The sequence below is a fragment of the Chelmon rostratus genome, chromosome 13, assembly GCF_017976325.1.
Source record: "Chelmon rostratus isolate fCheRos1 chromosome 13, fCheRos1.pri, whole genome shotgun sequence".
Lineage (NCBI taxonomy): Eukaryota > Metazoa > Chordata > Actinopteri > Chaetodontiformes > Chaetodontidae > Chelmon > Chelmon rostratus.
The window spans coordinates 26,497,258-26,517,239 of NC_055670.1; the positions used below are offsets into that span (position 1 = coordinate 26,497,258).

Genomic DNA, 19,982 nt, shown 5'->3' on the forward strand with positions numbered 1-19,982 from the left:
CAGGTATGAAGGAGTCGTGAACATTAGTCAGTAAAAATGTGCCTGAACGTTCGTTTTTATTTGTACTATAACTGAAAAAAACGTCAGCGTGACACGTGAGCAGAAGAGCCGAGCGCGTCTTCATTAGAAAACAGGTCAGAGGAATCAGAGCGTGCATATGATTCCACGCAGATCTGATTCACGGACGTGAAGCTCATGAATTTAGTTGAAATTGAAAAACAAAGTGTGTGTGTGTCTGTGCGTGTGTGTGTGTGTGTGTGTCGCTCTGCCCCATCCTCAGGCCAGAGGAGGCAGCCCTCCAACTAGGTCACAGCTAACAGGACGTCAGATGGCTGAGGGGAAGGAGAGAAAATACGAGATATGAGGATGATGCGATGAGGTCAAGTCATTTTTATTTATATAGCACAATATCACAGATTAGCCTCGAGAGGCTAACAGCCTGCGCAGCAGACGACACCCCCTGTCCTTAGTGCGATAGAAACTCCCCAGAAAGACTTCAGGAGGGGAGACAGAGGACAGAGACCTCTTCAGGAAGCAGATATACTAGTGCAGTAAAATGACAACATAAGAGAGGGAGGGGTGGAAAGGAAAGAGAGGTTTAGGTTAAGGCTAGGGTTAGTTTCCAGGAAATTAATGTAATGTCTGTGTGTGTGTGTGTGTGTGTGTGTGTGTGTGTGTGTGTGTGTGTGTAGAGTAATGAGTTACTTATTGCACTGCTTTAGTGCAGAGGTCTAAGCAGCAGTATTCCTCCTAACACTGCCCCCTGCAGCAGAGGAGGACCTGACTGCAGTGACAGCACACTGTTGATCACATGCAGATGTTCCTGATGTTTACACACACTTATTGCTTCACACATGCTGGACACACAGCCTGGGGGTCATAGAGGTGTGTGTCTGGATTATGTTTCTAATAGAAGGTGGATAGACTGGACTATTCATTTCTCCCTCCCCATCCTCCTCCTCCTCCTCCTGAGCTAACAGTGTTGATGAGAGGACGATGTGTCACATCTGGCGTGAATTATGAACTATGTCAGAAAAGAACAGACACCTTCTGGCCAATCAGAATCAAGTATTTTGTGTATGAGGTCTGACAGTGAATGTAGGGCTGTGGGTCACGTAGAATTGTGCAGAAGAGAAAGACACACATTGGTGTCAGTGTGTTTCTTGTCAACCTCAGGCATGAATGAGTAAACGCTGACCTACATCATGCTTCAGCAAGCGCGCACACACACACACACACACACACACACACACACACACACACACACACACACACACATGCACCAACATCAGTGTCCTTTCTATACTGGCTCTGTTGCATTATGTACACATGCTGTGTACATGTGCACACGCACAAATAAATGTAGCCACACACGTTCTGATGCACACTGAATCATGAATACACACACACACACACACACACACAGTTTGCTTCAGAAAAATACTGAATTTGGCATTTCGGCACAAATCATAGGTTTTGTGTGTGTGTGTGTGTGTGTGTGTGTGTGTGTGTGTGTGTGTGTGTGTGTGTGTGTGTGTGTGCTCCAGAAGGCAATCGCAGGTAAATGTTCATTCTGCTGAGATGTATCACATGGATGCGATGGATAATTTTATTTCTGATGTTGTGGGAGTTTCAGAGAAGTTGAGTAGCGTGTTGGTGTTTCGGTTGCTCCCCTGCTCTGCTCTCTCCCTGCAGGCAGCAGACAAGCAGCGAGCGCTGGAGGAGACGAAGAGCTACACCACCCAGTCTCTGGCCAGCGTCGCCTACCTCATCAACACGCTGGCCAACAACGTGCTGCAGATGCTCGACATCCAGGCCTCGCAGCTCCGCCGCATGGAGAGCTCCGTCAACCACATTTCGCAGGTCTGGTGGGACTTTTCAAGTTCTCGGCTCACTTTCGCAGAGAAGCCCCCAAACTCTGAGTTTTCTGAAACCCTGTGAAAATCATAGTCATCAAGCTTAAGAGCCCCCACCCACATTGCATTGATCACCCAATCCAGGTGTGTGCAGACACCCTGATGCTGAAAAATGTTGTGAAAATTAGCTTCAACAGTGTCAGCGTGCATGAAGTATGAGCACATAAAGCCATGGACGCAGTGCAGCCCTGTCACTCACAGTGAGGGGGCTCATGGGTGCACAGTGTGTAATCATGTACATCATACACACGTTTCTGATCACCGCTCTGCTGACACTGGTGCCGAGTACAGCCGCCCAGAATTCATCTCAGGAGCGTGTAACATAAAGTGACAGCAGACAGAAGTGTCTTTGTTTCCCACCGTGCACACAAGAGTTTGATAAATGTGCTGTTTGATGGTAATGTACCGTATTTTCAGCACTATAAGGCACCTAAAAGCCTTTAATTTTCTCAAAAACCGACAGTGCGCCTTATAATCCGATCCTTTTATATGGATCAATATTGGTTAATTATGGCTATCGTAGTCAGGGGGCGTGGCCAAAGTAACGTATTCCACTCTCTGCGTGCCGTCATCCTTTTACTGGCGCGGGCAGTCATCTGTCAACCTGAATAATAAAATGACTATTTCACTCAACAATGAAAAAATATGAATATGAATTAAAATATTAATCAAACGTGGTTAATGTGATTTCTGCTCCTGAACATCAGCGCTGTGCACCATCACCTGCATCTTTACGCAGGATCAGCTGTCATCTGTGAGCGCTCGGTGTTTGTTTCAAAACGAACAAACTAAAATAAAATACATTTTAAATAAATGCTCATTGATTATTTTCAGGAGCCCCATGTGGCTCCGGAGCCGCGGGTTGCCGACCCCTGATCTAGTGGATGCATAATGCAACCCCAGACACCACAGTACGGTGCGCCCTATATATGAAAAAAGTCTTAAAATAGGCCGTTCATTGAAGGTGCGCGTTATAGTGCAGAAAATACGGTACCTGAAAAGCTCATTATGCATATGCAGTGGGGGTCACATCAGCTGCTTCCACATTAAACAACAAATATGTTCACTTCTCTCTGTAGTAGGAACAGTAGGAACGCGCTCCGTGTTTCCTCCCCACACCTTTCATGTCACTGTGGACAGCAGAGCTTCTTGGTAACGTCCACCATGACGGTCCGATCACACAGACAGTTTCACGTCATTTTCACTGTGTCTGGCGTCACACTCTCAGATCGGTTAGTGTCGTGGTGAACGGGCAGACCCCTCCTCTCAGTTCCACACCAGTATTCTGGCGTGTTGATGTTTAGCTACTGTTTCACGTGTTTTCAAAGCACTTTTAGTTTGATGTTGTGCTGGATTTGTAGCAGACTGGAGCTCCGTGTGCAAACGTGACGGAGGTTAACAGACTCGATGAGTTAGCTTAACTGTGATAATACCCTGGCTAAATTAGCACTGAGCCTGTTAGCTAGCGTCATGTAACGTAATCTACAGTTTTTTGATTGAGCCATCAGGCAGATTACAGCAGGTTGCTTCATTCATAATCACGATGTATTCTTTTCTTAGGGTTTCTGATAACCATGAAATAAAGCTTTGTTGTTCTACAGCTGGTTGTTACAGCCAACGCACCATGAATAATCGGTGTCATTTCAATATGGAACATTAGCTCTTATTAGCCCTGTCAGTCATTGAACAGAGGAATACAGATATTAGGGGGTCAGGGTAGTTGCCAGTCAGACCATTAGTCCAGAGAAACCAGTTGAAATGCATTCAGATGCAGCCTGAGAAGACAAATTAAACCACCTGTAGGTGTGATCACACCCAGCAGCGTAGTAAGTGTGAAGCATCGCCAGTGATCTGCCGCTCTTACGCAACGCTCTGCTCCCACACATCTACACTGTGTGGAGGTATGACGACGGCAACAGATCCGAGAGACAAAACAGATTCAGAGCTCTGCTCGGCCTGCAGGTCCACAGGAACAGATTCAGATTCACTTCCTGTGAAACCAGTCACGCTCTGCTCAGTTTGAGGATTCAGGTGGTTCTGTCCTCCCTCACACACACGTCTCAGTCTGTTCCTGTGAGCTCTCAGAGGCTGACTTACACAAGGAATCTCTTCTCGTCAGTGTGGTTCAGTAACACTGCGGCTGTGTCCGACACATTCACACTCCAGACTCACACATCGTTCATACAGACTGCGCTGACATGTTGTTCTGTGTCGACATTCACTCTGCAGGGAACAAAGTGTTTTCATTCCCCAACTCTGAAATCCTCAGCAGTGCCTGAACAGAGTATCTGTGTACTGGAGCTGGAGTTTTCAGTGGTACAGAGGGTCCCCTCTCAATAATCTGTATAATCAGAATACAGACTGCAGAAATAATGAGATGCTTCTCTCTCTGCTGCTGTCAGACCGGGCCTGTGATTGCACGCCATAATTACCGCTTTCTGTTCAGTGAGACGGTCACATCTGTTACGTAGGCGACTGTGTCGTGCTGCGAGGCTTCATAAAGAGTCACACGGAGATCATCTGTCAAAATCCATTTTGCATTTCGTGTTGTAGTAATCAGCCAGCAAAATGGTCAAGAAGAAGAAGAAGGAGAGGAAGAAATCAGACAAATGCAGTTCAAACACAATACAGACCAGAAGCTTCATCACTCGGGATCTAAAATAGATCAGATCAGTCTGGAAGAGGTCAGCGGTCATAGATAGATACTTTATTCATCTCCAAAAAGAAATTTGCAGTTCCAGCAGCTCAAAAGGTGGACACACAAGGGCATGCAAAATAAAAACAAGAACTACTTTTCAAGTAATGACAATAACTACTTTCAAGTAAGAGGCAAAAATACAATACAAAATAACAATATAAGATTCAAGATTCAAGAGTCTTTATTGTCATTGCACATGTCAATGAAATTTCATTGCAACCCCCATGTTAGATGGTAAGAAAGATAAGACTAGAAAGAGTGAATAAAATTAAGATAACTACAATAAAATAAAATAAACCAACATGCAATAAAAAAAAATATTCGTGAAGCAATTAAAAATATAACAGAATGAAAATATACTTAGGCAATAAAATATACTAAACAATAAACAATAAAATATGGAAGTGAAATGTGCAAACAGAATAAAATATACAAGCAGAATAAAATATAAAATATACACAGTGAAATGTACCGACAGAATAAAATATGCCAATGAAACTGAAATGTGCTGATATACTAAAATGTATATAATTATAGTATATGTGTGTACATAAAAGTCAAGTACACAGAAGGTGCAGGTGGAGGTAGAGGTGTAGGTGTAGGTGTAAAGTGCGGTGTGCAGTGTTCACAGTTCACACAGTCTCTCACTGCAGTGAGGGGCTGCTGGGGGTGATAGCTCTAACAGCTCTGGGGAAGAAGCTGTCCCTCAGTCTGTTAGTGGTGGTGCGGATGTTCCTGTACCGCTTTCCTGATGGAAGAGGTACAAACAGTCTGTGGCCCGGGTGGCTGGGGTCCGTGGCGATGGATCTCGCCCTCTTTCTGACCCGACCTTCATATATAGAGTCTAGGTCAGGGAGGGGGCAGCCCACGATGCCCTGTGCAGTTTTAACCACCCGTGCCAGTTGTTTCCTCTCCTGTGCCGTGCAGCTGCCATACCACACTGTCACACTGAGGCAGAGGATGCTTTCAATTGTGGCCCTGTAGAAGTTAACGAGCAACCGAGAGGAGAGTCCAGCCCGTTTCAGCTTCCTGAGGAAGAAGAGCCTTTGTTGTGCCTTCTTCACCAGGCGGGAGGTGTTCATGGACCAGGAGAGGTCAGATGTGATGTGGAGGCCCAGGAACCTGATGTTGTCCACACGCTCCACCACTTCTCCGTCCATGAGGAGGGGGGCGTGATCCGTCTTCCTGGACCTCCTGAAGTCCACAATGACCTCCTTGGTTTTCCCTGTGTTCAGCACCAGGTTGTTGGCTGAACACCACTGGGTGAGCTGGTGTATCTCCTCTCTGTAGTGGGTCTCGTTGTTATCTGAGATGAGACCCACTACTGTAGTGTCGTCCGCAAACTTCACGACTGTGTTGGTGGGGTGGATGGCAGCACAGTCGTGAGTAAACAGGGTGAAGAGGGCTGGGCTGAGCACACAACCCTGTGGCGTGCCCGTGCTGAGGACCAGAGGGGATGATGTGATGTTCCCTATTCTCACCACCTGAGGCCTGTTGGTGAGAAAGTCTCTGATCCAGTGGCACAGAGACGCAGGCAGACCCACCGTGTGTAGCTTCAGCGCCAGCTTGTCTGGGATGACGGTGTTAAAAGCTGAGCTAAAGTCTACAAATAGCATCCTGACGTAGGTGTTGGGCTGCTGCAGGTGGGTCAGGGCTGTGTGCAGGGTGATGGAGACAGCATCCTCTGTGGACCGATTCCCTCTGTAAGCAAACTGAAGGCTGTCTAGGTCCGAGGGGATGAAGTCTCTGATGTACCTGAGAATAATCCGCTCAAAGCACTTCATGATTACCGGGGTCAGTGCAACAGGCCGGTAGTCATTCAGGCAGGTGATGGATGTCTTCTTCGGTACCGGAATGATGGTGGAGGACTTGAGGCACTCAGGAACCGTGGACAGCTGCAGGGACAGGTTGAAAATGTCCAGGAACACTCCTGCTAGCTGGTCAGCGCATGTCCTCAAAGTCTTGCCTGACACCTTATCCGGTCCTGCAGCTCTGCGGGTGTTGATCCTCCTCAGGGTGGATGACACCTGGTGTTGCTGCAGGACGAGGGGCTGGTGCTGCTCCTCCAGCCGGGGTAGGTGTGTGACTTCTCTGCTGCCTGATGTGTCGAAGCGGGCAAAGAAGCTGTTCAAGGTGTCAGGCAGGGCGGGGTCGTGGCTGGTGAGCTGAGTGTTCGGCTTGTAGTCCGTTATGGTTCTGATGCCTCTCCACATGCTCTGTGGGTTGTTGTTCTTGAAGTGATCTTCAATTTTGTTTTTGTACTGGAGCTTGGCCTGCTTGATTCCTTTCTTCAGCTCTGCTCGAGCCCTGCTATAAGCCAGCCTGTCTCCAGATCTGTAGGCAGTATCCCGGGCTTTCAGCAGGGACCGCACTGTGCTGTCCAGCCATGGTTTCTGGTTGGGAAACACTGTGATGGTCTTAACAGGGAGGACAGCATCAGTGCAGAACTGAACATAAGACAATACAGATGATGTGTACTCCTCAAGGTCTGCCTCTTCTCTGAACACAGTCCAGTCTGTCAGTTCGAAGCAGTCCTGAAGTGCAGAGGAGGCCTCCTCAGTCCATATCTGTACTGTCCTGGTGGTCGGCTTTGTTCTGCAGGCCAGAGGCTTGTAGGCAGGAATGAGTTTCACGGAGATGTGGTCTGACATGCCCAGGTGTGGAGCTGCTACAGCCTTGTAAGCAGCAGGGATGTTGCAGTAAACTTGATCCAAAATGTTACTGTCTCTGGTAGGAAACTTTATGTACTTATGAAATTTGGGAAACACCGCCTTCAGTTCAACGTGATTAAAGTCCCCCGCCACAATCACGGCCGCCTCCGGGTTGTCGTTCATCTGCCCGCTGATCAGGCAGTACAGCTCCTCTAATGCTAACTTAGCATTAGCCCGCGGTGGGATGTAAGCGGCCACAATAACAATAGACGAGAGTTCTCTAACCAGCTTGAACGGTCGGCATTTCACCACCAGGTATTCCAAATCAGGAGAGCAGAACGTGCTGACGGTGCGTGTGGCTGTACACCAGGCATTGTGTACATACAGCGCCAAGCCTCCGCCTCTGCTCTTACCTGAAGCTGCAGTCCTGTCCGCCCGGAACAGAGAGCGCCCCGCTATCTCCACCGCTGCGTCCGGGATGTTGTCGTCCAGCCAGGTCTCTGTGACGGTAACACAGCTGTCCATCCGGCGAGAGACTATCCTTAGACGGACCTCGTCGATTTTGTTGGTGAGAGACCTGGCGTTGGTGAGGAAGAGACTGGGGAGAGCCGGTCTGTGAGGGCTAGCTTGAATAAAATAAAGAACTAAGCTATCCAGAATAAACATCTGAACATCTGGCTATTCAGGATAAATATCTGTAGTACAAGATAAACATTCGAGCAGTTAAATATGTATACAGTAGTGCAGTTGTGCAAAATAAAGCTTTGTTCAGATGCTGAAGGTCCCAGGTAACACCTGAGCGCTGTTTGATGAGCTTTACTGTTTCAGAACCCGCTCGAGTGTGCAGGCGTGAAGTAAATGATGATAATAATTTATAATATATGAGTGAAAATGCAGTTAACACTCGAGGGACTCGAGGCTTGAGGAACAGATTTTTATACATATTAAAAGCCAAATGTGTGAGAGCTCAGAAGCAGTGTGAAGATGAACTCTCTCTCTCCTCACGTTGAATACATTTTGGGTTTTGAACAGTAAGTCAGACAAAGACAGATGTCAGTATGAGACAGTAATGAGTCAGTACATGAAGAAACCAGCCCCCTTTTCTACTCAAAGCCTTTCTGTGATAAAGTTCTGTTGAACCAAATGTTGTGTTAAATGGCACAAACAGACCTGTGGTGCAGTTATAACAGACATCCACACACACAAAGCCTTCAGGAAGCAGAAGACGTCATCATTTCTGTCACTGTCAGTGAACTGGACGAACATCTGAAAGCTCAGTGGACTTAAATCAACGTTATGTACGCTGACTAACAGAGAGAGCGCCTCCATCTGGTGATTTATGGCATTTCCTGGTGGACAGGTAGCTTTACTCGTGGCTAGCTGTAGCTGCCGTTAGCTAATTGCCATTAGGCACGCAGCTAGCTGACTCTGGCTAGCAGTAATGTTAGCTTTCTTCATAATGTTGATCTAAAGACGACCCGTTTCCCTCCAATAACGACGTCACGCTGAACAGATGTTTATGTCAACCAACGTTCATCTAGTAAACAAAGAAACACATGTTAATGCATCTTGTCTGGCTCGGTGAACGGCGGCGTCCGTGTGTCAGTCCACCGCTTTGGTTCAGACTGAAGTCCAGACATCCATGTCCTCCAGAAGATCAGTCCTCTTTGATGAGCCTCTGACTGTTCCTCTAGCGTCACCGCGAGGTTAATATTTTAAAAACATGTGGTTCAGTCGTTCATGTTCCCCTCAGGATGAACTGTGAAGATGTCTGACTGTTCGTCTGGCGCCACCATCAGGTCAACATGCTAATGTGTCCATGTTTATGAACCGATGACTTTCCCATCAGACTCAGCTGAAGGTTGTGTTTACTGCTAGTTAGCTATTTCTAGCATGCTAACATGCTAAGCTAAGATGGTGAACATGGCAAACATTTGACCTGCTGAACATCAGCATGCTGAGCGTGACGCTGAGTTTACTTCAGGTGTACAAATCACATATGATCATTTCGTCTGTGTGTTTTATTGAAGCCGGGCTCGTAGTTCAGCCGTTGAACTCGGTCTTTGTCTCCGTCCTCTCAGACCGTCGACATTCACAAAGAGAAGGTGGCGAGGCGGGAGATCGGCATCTTGACTACCAACAAGAACACGTCCCGCTCGCACAAGATTGTTGCTCCAGCCAATCCGGAGCGACCGGTGCGCTACATCAGGAAGCCCATCGACTACAGTGTGCTGGATGACATCGGGCACGGAGTCAAGGTGGGGACAGTGATGAAACGATTATGGGAGTAGCTGTCACTATGTAGGTACACATGGAGACGCTGTGCAGGTGCAGACAGCCAAGTCTACATACCAAAAGGATTGTTGATGTTTGCAACCAATCATAAACAGCACCAGAATAAATATTTGCATCCAGCCATAAAAAGAGATGGAAACACGTAGAAGAAGAAGAGCTAGAACAGAAACATGAGGCTGGATGAAGAGATCTAAACATGCACGTGTGTGTGTGTCTTACTAAACATGTCGAGTGTGTGTCTGCAGGCGAAGGACAAGTGGCGTTAATTATCTCGACATGTTTCCAAAGCTTTGATTTATTGAGGTGCAGCTTGACATTTTGTTCATGTCGTCACTGTTGGAGCTGCATCACGTCATTCCCTCAGTCTTCCTCTGTTTCAGCCCATCTTCATCGCTCTCCGTCTCTCTGGATGTCATTTCTGCTTTGTGTTGTGATGGCCGACCATGTTTGCATGATGCTGTTGCACTGACACTAACCTCTACACAACTTTTCTCCTCTCTCTCCTGTTCCCATTGCTTTCATTGGCGTGTTAAGTGGTTGTTGAGGTTCAAGGTAAGGACGCACGACACACCTGTACAACACAGAACAGCTGATATGTGTAGCTGAGGGAGGAAAGGTAGCATCACGAGGACACAAAGGAAATGACGGTGACAAACAAAGGAAATGAGTAGTGCAGCATGTCGCTAGGTTTAGGTGCTTTCAGACGGCGTGCTGTCACTGTCATGGCTACAGGCTACCAGGAACCTGTACCACGCCCCACAGCGTGGTGGAGCAGGGCTGTCCACCCACAGGACATAATACAGCAAGTTGTTGCTTAGAGTGGAGACAGAGGCCAGCAATGGAAATTCATCCATGGTTAACTCAGACAGCAGCTGAAACACTGAAAACAACAGAGCCTGAAGCACGAACCGCCTGAAAGCACCGTCAGTCATGTGACCTGTCAGCTGAACAACAGAACCAGATATACAGGTAAATCCTCAGGTGTTCAGCATGGACGCTCTCTGGTGGACAAACTACGACGAGAAGGTTCACCAGCACAGGAACTCCAGACCAGGAACTAACTCTGGGTTTGGACCAGAGGAACCGCGGACTAAATGTAGCTCCTGTACAGTAGTTCAGGTGGTAGAGAGAGTCCATGTGATAGTTCAGGAGGCTTTAGGGCGCTGATTGGTCAAACACAGACAGACATACACCTATACAAGTATCAACCAATCAGAAATCAGACATAAAATCAAAATGTGCAGGATGTCAGTGACCAATCAGTCGACAGTTTTAACATTTTACTGATCTAAAAGAGCGTTTGCTGCTCCACAATATGATCCTGTGTGTGTGTGTGTGTGTGTGTGTGTGTCTGTGTGTGTGTGTGTGTGTGTGTTTCTGCAGGTGAACGGTCAGCAGAACATGAAACTAGGAGGGGGTGTGTCCCGGTCCAACCCCCCCACCCAGAAACCGCCCAGCCCCCCGAGGGCAGGCAAGGGCATCTTAGGGTACGTACCCAGGCTAACACACACTCACACACTCTGTCTCTGATATGTAGGATCGGTCATGTGTGTTTCTGTCCTCGGCTGTGTCTCTTTGTCCTGAATGTATGAGTGACGTGATGTGAGAAGAAGCGTGTGTGTGTGTGTGTGTGTGTGTGTGTGTGTGTGTGTGTGTGTGTGTGTGTGTGTGTGTGTTCACATGGAAATCCATGGTGTCTGAATGAGCTGCAGTTTGTGTGTGTTTGTCTCTTGTGGGAGGACGGAGCGTCCTGCAACGAGCTTATTACAGATTAGAGCCGGCAGAGGGATGACATCACGCACACACACACATAGACACACACTCACATGTACACACACACATGCACATGTACACACACACACACACACACACAGTGCTCAGAGGAGGAGCGTCATGCATTGTGAAAGCTTGTTGTGCTCTCTCCCCTCAAACATGTAGGTCACCCAGCTGTATCTCTCCTTCTTCCTCCTTCTCACTCCTTATCTTTATGTCTCCCTCTCTTTTGTCTTTCTGTTTCATTCTGTCTTCACTCTCTCCTTCATTATTTTTCTCTCTCTGTCTTCTTCTTCTCTCTGTCTTCTTCTTTTCTCTCTGTCTTCTCTTTCTCTGTCTTCTTCTCTCTGTCTTCTTTCTGTCTTCTTCTTCTCTCTCTGTCTTCTTCTCTCTCTGTCTTCATCCCTCTGTCTTCTCTCTCTGTCTTCTTCTCTCTGTGTCTTCTTCTTCTCTCTCTGTCTTCTCTTTCTCTGTCTTCTTCTCTCTCTGTCTTCTCTCTCTCTGGTGTAGCTGCAGCCACACATTGTGAGGTCAAAGGTCATTTTGTGCATTTAAAGGAACAGTTTACTGTTTTAGGAAACACAGTATTTGCTTTCTTGCTGAGAGTGACATGAGATGATTGATGGTGATGATGACACCACTCTAATGTCTGTACAATAAACATGAAGTGGCTGGTTAGTTTAGCTTAGCTTAGCATGAAGACTGCTAAACTAATCTTATAGAACAAGTAAAGGTGTATTAACATATGTGTGTGTGTGTGTGTGTGTGTGTGTGTGTGTGTGTGTGTGCATGCGTGCAGCCAGCTGGTCCTCCCTGTTGGTGTGTTCCTTCCTGTTTTCTGTGAGTTACCTGCTGGTCAGCCGGCTGTTTCTGTACAATGCATCATTATTAACAGCCAACGGACCTCAGCAGCCGAAGATTTAATGAATAAAACATGAAATATCACCAAATACCTTCCAGACTAAGATGAGAAAGTGTTTGAGTTTACAGGAACAGAAGAGTGAACAGAAGTCCGTCTGTCCCTCCGTCACCACACAAACACAAATGTTCCCTCAGAGACGAAGCACAAAACACAGCAGTGGGTTGGCATCATGCTGCAGTCGACAGGCCAAGTCCTTCTGTCATCACACACACACATTCACACACACACACAGACACACACACACACACACACAGAGACACGTGCACACACACACGCATTCTCACACACATGTAAACACACAAACACACGCACAAACACACACACACACATTCTCACACATACACGTAGACACACACACACACATGCAGACATGCACACACACACACACACACACAGACATGAACACACACACACTCAGATAGACATGCACACACACACACACACAGAGGGAAGCTGCTGACACTCAATGTTCACAGTCTGTTCTTATATAATTCTTGTTTTTAGATTATTATGTGTGATTCTGTGTCACTGATGTGTTTCTTTATAACATTTTCTGTGTTGAGTCGGGGAGAAACTGTCGCTGCACTGACTCCAGTCTTGTTTTCATGTGTTTTTCTTCTTTGATGATGCTCACTGTTTCTTCTTCTCTACAGTCTGGTGCAGCTGGAGGATTTGGGATTTTCTCAGAATACATCCTGACCTTTAAACATGACCTTAACAGATTCTTCTGTTTCTCTTGCAGCACAGGAGAGGCAGAAAAACAATATCTAAAGTATGATTCCACATGAATCATGATGCTGTATATATGTCCTGTGCACAACTATTTAATACAAAGTGTTCTTATGGCTGTCAGTTAACACTAGAACACACAGTCTGCTCTTTGGGTCGGTGGCTTTAACAGCAGATGAGCGTTACAGTGCCCTCCTGTGGCTCCTCGCCCACATTAACTAATTAATGACTGGACATGTTTCCTGATATTATAAAAGTTAGAATGGAAGGAAGGTTTAAGTTACAGTGATTTAACACTAAAACTAAAGATAGAGGCCCCCAGTGTGCATGCAGCACAAACTGTTTTTTACTGAAAACAGCTGTGAAACGGATAAAACATTTATTGTAAGAATGAATTAGTGTATTTACAGGAAAACTGGATTCACAAAGGCACAGTAGAACAGTCAGTTTAGCTCCTTCATACCAGGAAGAAGCCAGGTGCTGTCACTGGTCTGAAGTGGTCGCGAGACATGCTCATTGATCACAAACAGAGTCAGGTCATGGTTCTCACGTGTTACAGAATGAAATAAATGTCTCTCACATGAAAACATGTTTGGTTCCAGGCTGTCGTCTTTGTGTCAGGTCAGGAAGTGCTCCCCCTACAGGACGCCGGCGTCTGACGGTCATCAGAAATAACCTCACCCCTCAGTAACCCTGTCTCCACCCTTACCCGTACAGGAAGAACTCCCCCTACAGGACACTGGAGCCTGTGCGCCCCCCAGTGGTGCCCAACGATTATGTCGCCAGCCCCACCAGAAACAATACGGCCACCGGACAGCTTCCCAGTCCGGCCCGCACCGCGACCCTGAACCATCGGCCCCGAACATACAGGTAGCCGGGTCGGCGTGTAAACATGGCTGCCAGAGCAGGACTCCAGAGCTGTTCCTGTGCTCTGCTGGAGCTGTAGGACGTCAGCGTTCACTGTTTCCCTGTCTGAAGGCAGATATTCAACACATCCCGATGTCTGGTTCAGGACTGCAGCTTTACTAATGCATGAGACTGCTGCTGATCAGATAAATCCTGCTGAACCTTCATCCCAGTCCAGACTGACGGATGTGTTGAAGAACAACATAGTAATGGTGAAGATGACAGCACGTCCTTCTTTCTCAGCTTGCTTTGCTTCGTGCTTTCGTTCTCATCGACTCAACACAAGCAAAGGTTGTGGATCTGTTTGAGGCTGACGGTCTGCAGACTCGAGCTCAGAGGTGGTGAACAGGTTTGATAGATGCTCACTTCAGCAGAGACGTTCTGACACTTTGATGAGATGAGATCAGATTAAAGCAAAGTTTAAATACTCAGTTTTAGATCCATCTCATGTCCGTGCACTGAAATGTGAAGCTTAAGGCAGGAGGCAGTTAGCCTAGCTTAGCATAAAGACTGGAAGCGGAGGGAATCAGCTAGCCTGACTTGCTCGTTCACTTGGGTTTTCATAAGGAACAAACGAGATGCAACATATCAGAGAGCTGCTGGGTTCCCTTTGGACAGAGCCAGGCTAGCTGGTTCTCCCTGTTTCCAGTCTTTATGCTAAGCTAAGCTAGCCATCTGCTGGCTGTGAAACATCTCTGTGGATCGTTTAGACAGAAAAGAGGATTTAAAGTGACGCTGCAGAACAGTAACTCGTTGTTAAATGTACCCAGATCTTTGCTTGTGGGTTCTCTCTTTTCTTCCAGCTTCATTGTTGACTTCATCACACGTCCTTCAGCTTCGGTCTGTCAGTGTGTTTCCTCTGTGCTCTATGAGGCAGCGATGCTCAGACACTTCACTCAGCTCTGTTTGATTAGAAACACAGTGTTTCATCAGTTCACTGCAGTGAAACGTGGTTAGTTGATCATTAATGATTAAAAGCATCGAGGCAGTTTCATAACACAGATCAAATATTAAACAAAGATTTTACAAATGCTCCTGTAGAGAAACACTCAGACGATCAGATGGTCCAGTGTTACTGAAAGCAAAACCAAAACAACACTTAGATTAAAGGAGACTTTGAGGAGTATCTCCCAGGTTTCCCGGCAGAGAGGAGGTGTGATCGGCCGAGCCTCGGCCTGTCGCAGCATCACTGCTGAGTGAACACAGAGGACACAAGTATTAACGCTCTGCTTCATCCTCACAGCATCGACTAACCGACTCTCTTCTTATCCATCGATTCATTTCAGTCTGTATCTTCTTGATTTATTGATTGATGTGGCTGTTCGGCTTCGGTGCTGGATGGGAAATATTTTGGAAGAAAAGTTTTTTCATTTTGTTTTGCTTTAATTAAAATGTCAAATCAGCACATTTTAAAACTCTATTGGCTTCATGATGAGACTTTGATGTTTTATTTGTTTAATTTTAACCACATGACTTCGATCAAATCACTGAATGAATGTGAGATCTGGAACCAGCCTCATGAAACGTTCACACTCAGAATCTCCTCCATCCAATCACAGCTCTGCTACAGACACTTCTAGAATCTTTCCCATCCAATCACCGTGTTTGTCTGCTTCTGGTCTGGAGCTGTCAGCCAATCAGATTGTGTGTTTACAGCTTTTCGTTGTTTCTTTGCTTCTGTGTCGATGTTAACTTGACGGGCTGCTGCTGTCTTTACAGCCGCCGCCATGCTTTTACTCTGATGTTTCTCTACAGGCAGCCGACTTCCTGCCTGTCTGTCTGTCTGTCTGTCTGTCTGTCTGTCTGTGTGTCTCTCTGTCTCTCTGTCTGTCTCTCTGCCTGTCTGTCTGTCTGTCTGCCCGCCTGTCTGTCCTGTCTCTGACGAATGTGATCAAGTCTTTGATCTGTCCTGACTCTCAGTGATCGGCGGTGATCAGCTGATCATTAACGTTAATCCTGTAGCCTGAGCCAGATGTTGACCTGCTGAACCCTCAGAGTCCAGCTGTTACTACACCTCAACTCTGTGTGTGTGCGTGTGTGTGTGCGTGTGTGTGTGTGTGTGTGCGTGCGTGCGTGCGTGCGTGTGTGTGTGTGTGTGTGTGTGTGCGCTCAGTGGTAGCAGTGGAGGCAGCCATCCCAGCAGCAGCAGTCGGAGCAGCAGCAGGGAGAACAGCGGCAGCGGCAGTGTGGGTGTCCCCATCGCCGTGCCGACGCCCTCCCCCCCCTCCACCTTCCCAGGTACCTGACACTCAGTCACCTGTGGGTGGAGCTTTGTGGTTGATTTGTTTTCTCTTTGTTTGGTGATTGGATGCTCTGTCATCTTCTCTCGCTCTCTCTCCGGTTCAAACTCGTCTTTAATTAATAATAATAATAATAATAATAATCCATTTTAAATTTACCAGCAAAAAACAGTTTATTGTTCAAATGTGATCTTTGAATATGTTTCAGTGGCAACACCTTACTTATATTTATTATTAAGCGGTGGTTTCCTCACTCCCTCCTTGAACCTTCCTGCTTTTTCTTCCTTCCCACCTTTCCTTCCTTCCTTCCTTTCCTCCTCTCCTTCCTTCCTTCCTTTCCTCCTCCTTGAAGTTTCCCCGACTGCTGGACCAGCTAGCTCTTCTTCCACTGCTCCCAACTCCTCCCCCTCCCCCTCTCCAACTCCTTCCTCCTTCTCCTCGTCTTCTTCCACCACAACCTTAACGCAACCCAACGCTCCGTTACCGCCACGCTCACCCTCAAAGCACGCTGATTCATCTCTTCAGCCAAACACTCAACCAAACGCACCCACCAACACGTCCCCGCCCTCTAACCCCGCCCCTGGCACGTCCGAGGTCCAATCGGATGTTTTGCATGGGGAGCTGTCTCCTCTCCTTCCTCCCGCCCCTCCTCCTCCGCTCTCCTCCTCCTCCTCCTCCTCATCACCTACTGAAGGTGAGTTTCTCCGCCTCAAAGATCATTATCAGTTATTAGTTTTACTTCAGGGTCGTTTGTGTTGTTACTATAGCAACCACAAGTCTTTGTTTCCTTCATTGGCTAAAGATTGTTTTCATTATTGATTATTTTCGCGATAAATCGACTCATCTCTATTAATTAATTTCTTCCCAGAGAATTTTTGGCATCACTGCTTCAGAGACGAGTGACAGGATGAATTAATTATCGGAACAGCTGCTGATTTATTTCCTGTCTATAAATTTAATGGTTGTAGCTCCAGCTCCATCTTGGGTCCAGTTTCAGGTTGTCAGTCAAATCTTCAATCTGTCAGCGACCAGAGCGACGAGACAGCAGCATCACATGATCAGCTGGCATCAGCCAATCACATCAGAGTGATTTAAACTGATCGTGGGTCAGCTCTCAGTGTGTCCGACCTTTTTAATGCTGCTCGTCTCATTATCAGGCTGTGCTACAGGTTCGTGAAAGATGCAGACAGAAGGAAGTGTCTTTTAACAACTGGCAGTAGGTTAATACCGGCCCATACCAGTACCCCCCCTCCACCTTGCTGGCTCTGAGTTGAAGTGTGCCCGTCACTGATCCAGCCCATTAAACCTGATGAAAAGTCTGTCTTCAGATCTTTCTTGGCCCAGTCTGGACATTTTATGTGTCTTGTTGGTGGTGGTGGGGTTTCAGCCTCCCTCACCTCGGCCGTGTCTCTGAGCACTGAACACCTGTACTTCTGGGTCCTCCAGGTAGGCTGCCCTTCTGGAATATGACAGCACTGGAGGATCATGGGTTCCTGGTAGCTTTACGCTTGATTCTTCTCAAATCTTTGGCAGTAACTTTGTATCTGTTTTTCTCGACACGTTTCTTGCGACCCTGAACCTTTGATGGTTCTGTGGTCGCGTCCCGATATCTTAGCTGCAGCCTTCTCAAAGACTTTTTACAGTTTTTGACTTTTCAGAGTCACTTAAATCCCTTTTTTGGCCCATTTTGCCCGAGGAAAAGAAGCTGCCTAATCATTATGCACACCTTGATAGAGGGTGTTGATCTCCTTAGGCCCCACCCTCCCTCATTACACAAACATGCATCACCTGATGTGCTTAAATCCAATAAGCATCAAGTTTGTCCAGCTTGGATTAGAAAAATATGCATAAAAATGATGATACAGCTAAAATACTCACTCGCCTAATAATTATATACACATTGTGTCTGCTGCTTTTCATCACCTGGAGGCCCGACATGAAGGCTGTTTCAGTTTGTTTCAGTTTTAAAGTGTCGGTCGGCCTCATCGCTGGTTTCCTCGTGAGTTTTAGAGACCTGGATTCAAAAACATCCCGTCTGATCACGGTCTGTCCTCCGTCCTCTCTGCTGGCTCAGGTCCCATCGTCCCTCAGTTCTACAGCATGAACCGACCTCAGCCTCGACAGCAGACGCCACAGGTGGGGGGGTCGCTGCCGTACCGCCGCCCCCCCTCCGTGACCGGTCAGCCAATCGTAACACAGAACCAGGTCAACGGTGGTCCCTACTACAACCAAAGCCCAGGTAAGAACTGAACTGCCAGATTAAAAACTGTAGAAAATGGACAGATTGTAGAAACTCTTGTTCATAGTTCTGGTTCATAGATTTATTACGACTGCAGTGTTCGTGTTTTTCTGATTAATTCACGATGAAAAAGCCTGATGTGTGTTCTCTGTGGTCGGTTGGCAGCCTCCCCGCCGCCTCCCTCCCTCCTCCAGTTCACTCCTCAGCTTCCTCTCATGGGCTTCGTTGCTCGAGTTCAGGAGTCCAGTAAGTAGAAATGTGTTACGCTTTCGTTTTGTTCATTTTGGGGGGTTTTTTAGTCGTGCATCACAGAAATGTTCCTGTGTGTTCATCTACCTTCATCTGTGTGTTCATGAGTCATCTGTTAAATCTGTTAAATCTGTTAAATCTTACAACAGTGATAACAGAGATTATTTTTTTATCTTATTAAATCAGGCGTAAAAGAGGTTTTATGTGTGAAGCACCTGCTGGACTGAACCTTAACTTTAACTCATTTGGTCCAAAACAGGAAAAAGAATCTGTTACTTCTGGTCCGTTTCGGTCCAAATTGTATCTGATGGGGATTAAGGAAGTTCTTCTTCTTTATTGTTGCAGTGCTGCCACCTACAGGCAAGAAATATACCGTAACACCACCTGCAGCCAATATAATATTAAAACTTAATAGCTGCTGGACTGCTAACTAAAACTGGATCCTGTATGAGAGACAGCTGCTGTACCACTCGTGACCTGCAGGAGGCACAATTGTCTGGATTACAGCTGCTGCACCTCAGAACAACAAAACACTGCAACAAACACAACCTCTGAAGGTTGAACAGTGTAGTGACATAATCGCAGTCTTTCTACTTTTTTTTTTAGAATTGAGTGTTTTTAGCTTCCAGTCCAGGTTTTCCAGGACTGAGCTTCTGGTAGTAGAAGAGCTTTCTTCCATATGTGAAACAGTTGAGAGGACATGATGATCTGAGGAAAACGTCTTGATGTGACGGTCGTTAGCGATGGACGAGTGAAAGATGAACGGTTAAACAGCCCGATCTTCTTTCAGACGTCTGTCCTCTGCTAACTGACTGTCACTGGAAGGGTCTGATGCAGCGTCTAACTGTGTGTGTGTGTGTTTCTGAATGTATAATTTACTTTCTCTTTTTAACATCGACTCCTCACCTCCAGTCTCAGACGCCCCTCCTCCCCCTCACCCAACTGCCGAGAACCAATCAGGGCCCGAGGAGCCCCTGCCCTCTCCTCAGCCATTGGAGGATGGGCATGAAGAGGAGGACTCAGCAGTTGTGGAGTACAATGACCCTTACGCTGAAGAAGACCCACCGTGGGCCCCCAGGAACTACCTGGAGAAAGGTACGCTACAGAAACACACAGAACTGTCACAAAGCCGAGTCCCAAATCCTCCACAGTGTTCGCTAATACTACAGAATCAGTCCACCACTGTTTCAGTCATCCCTCGCTGTGATGAGCGCCTTACTGTTGGTGTGTGTTGAATGGTGGGACGTGGATCGACCTCAACCAGGGGTATTGTTACCTTACAGCCCTGATTGTCCCTTCCAGAAATTCCCCCTGCAAATGTATGAACTCCAACAGAGGTTTGCTGACAGCTAGCTTACAGCTAG

The 19,982-nt window shown here is 46.9% G+C and overlaps 1 protein-coding gene across 1 annotated transcript in view; it reads left to right on the forward strand.

Moving 5' to 3' along the window:
• Positions 1-19,982, forward strand: part of LOC121616639 (abl interactor 2-like) — a 32,678-nt gene that overhangs the window by 6,501 nt on the left and 6,195 nt on the right. Inside the window, exons 2-9 of the mRNA XM_041951502.1 lie at positions 1,696-1,863; positions 9,347-9,523; positions 10,944-11,047; positions 13,702-13,854; positions 16,004-16,128; positions 18,205-18,369; positions 18,535-18,615; positions 19,531-19,713. Of these exons, the coding sequence (XP_041807436.1) occupies positions 1,696-1,863; positions 9,347-9,523; positions 10,944-11,047; positions 13,702-13,854; positions 16,004-16,128; positions 18,205-18,369; positions 18,535-18,615; positions 19,531-19,713 (1,156 nt within the window). The remainder of the gene's footprint in view (positions 1-1,695; positions 1,864-9,346; positions 9,524-10,943; positions 11,048-13,701; positions 13,855-16,003; positions 16,129-18,204; positions 18,370-18,534; positions 18,616-19,530; positions 19,714-19,982) is intronic.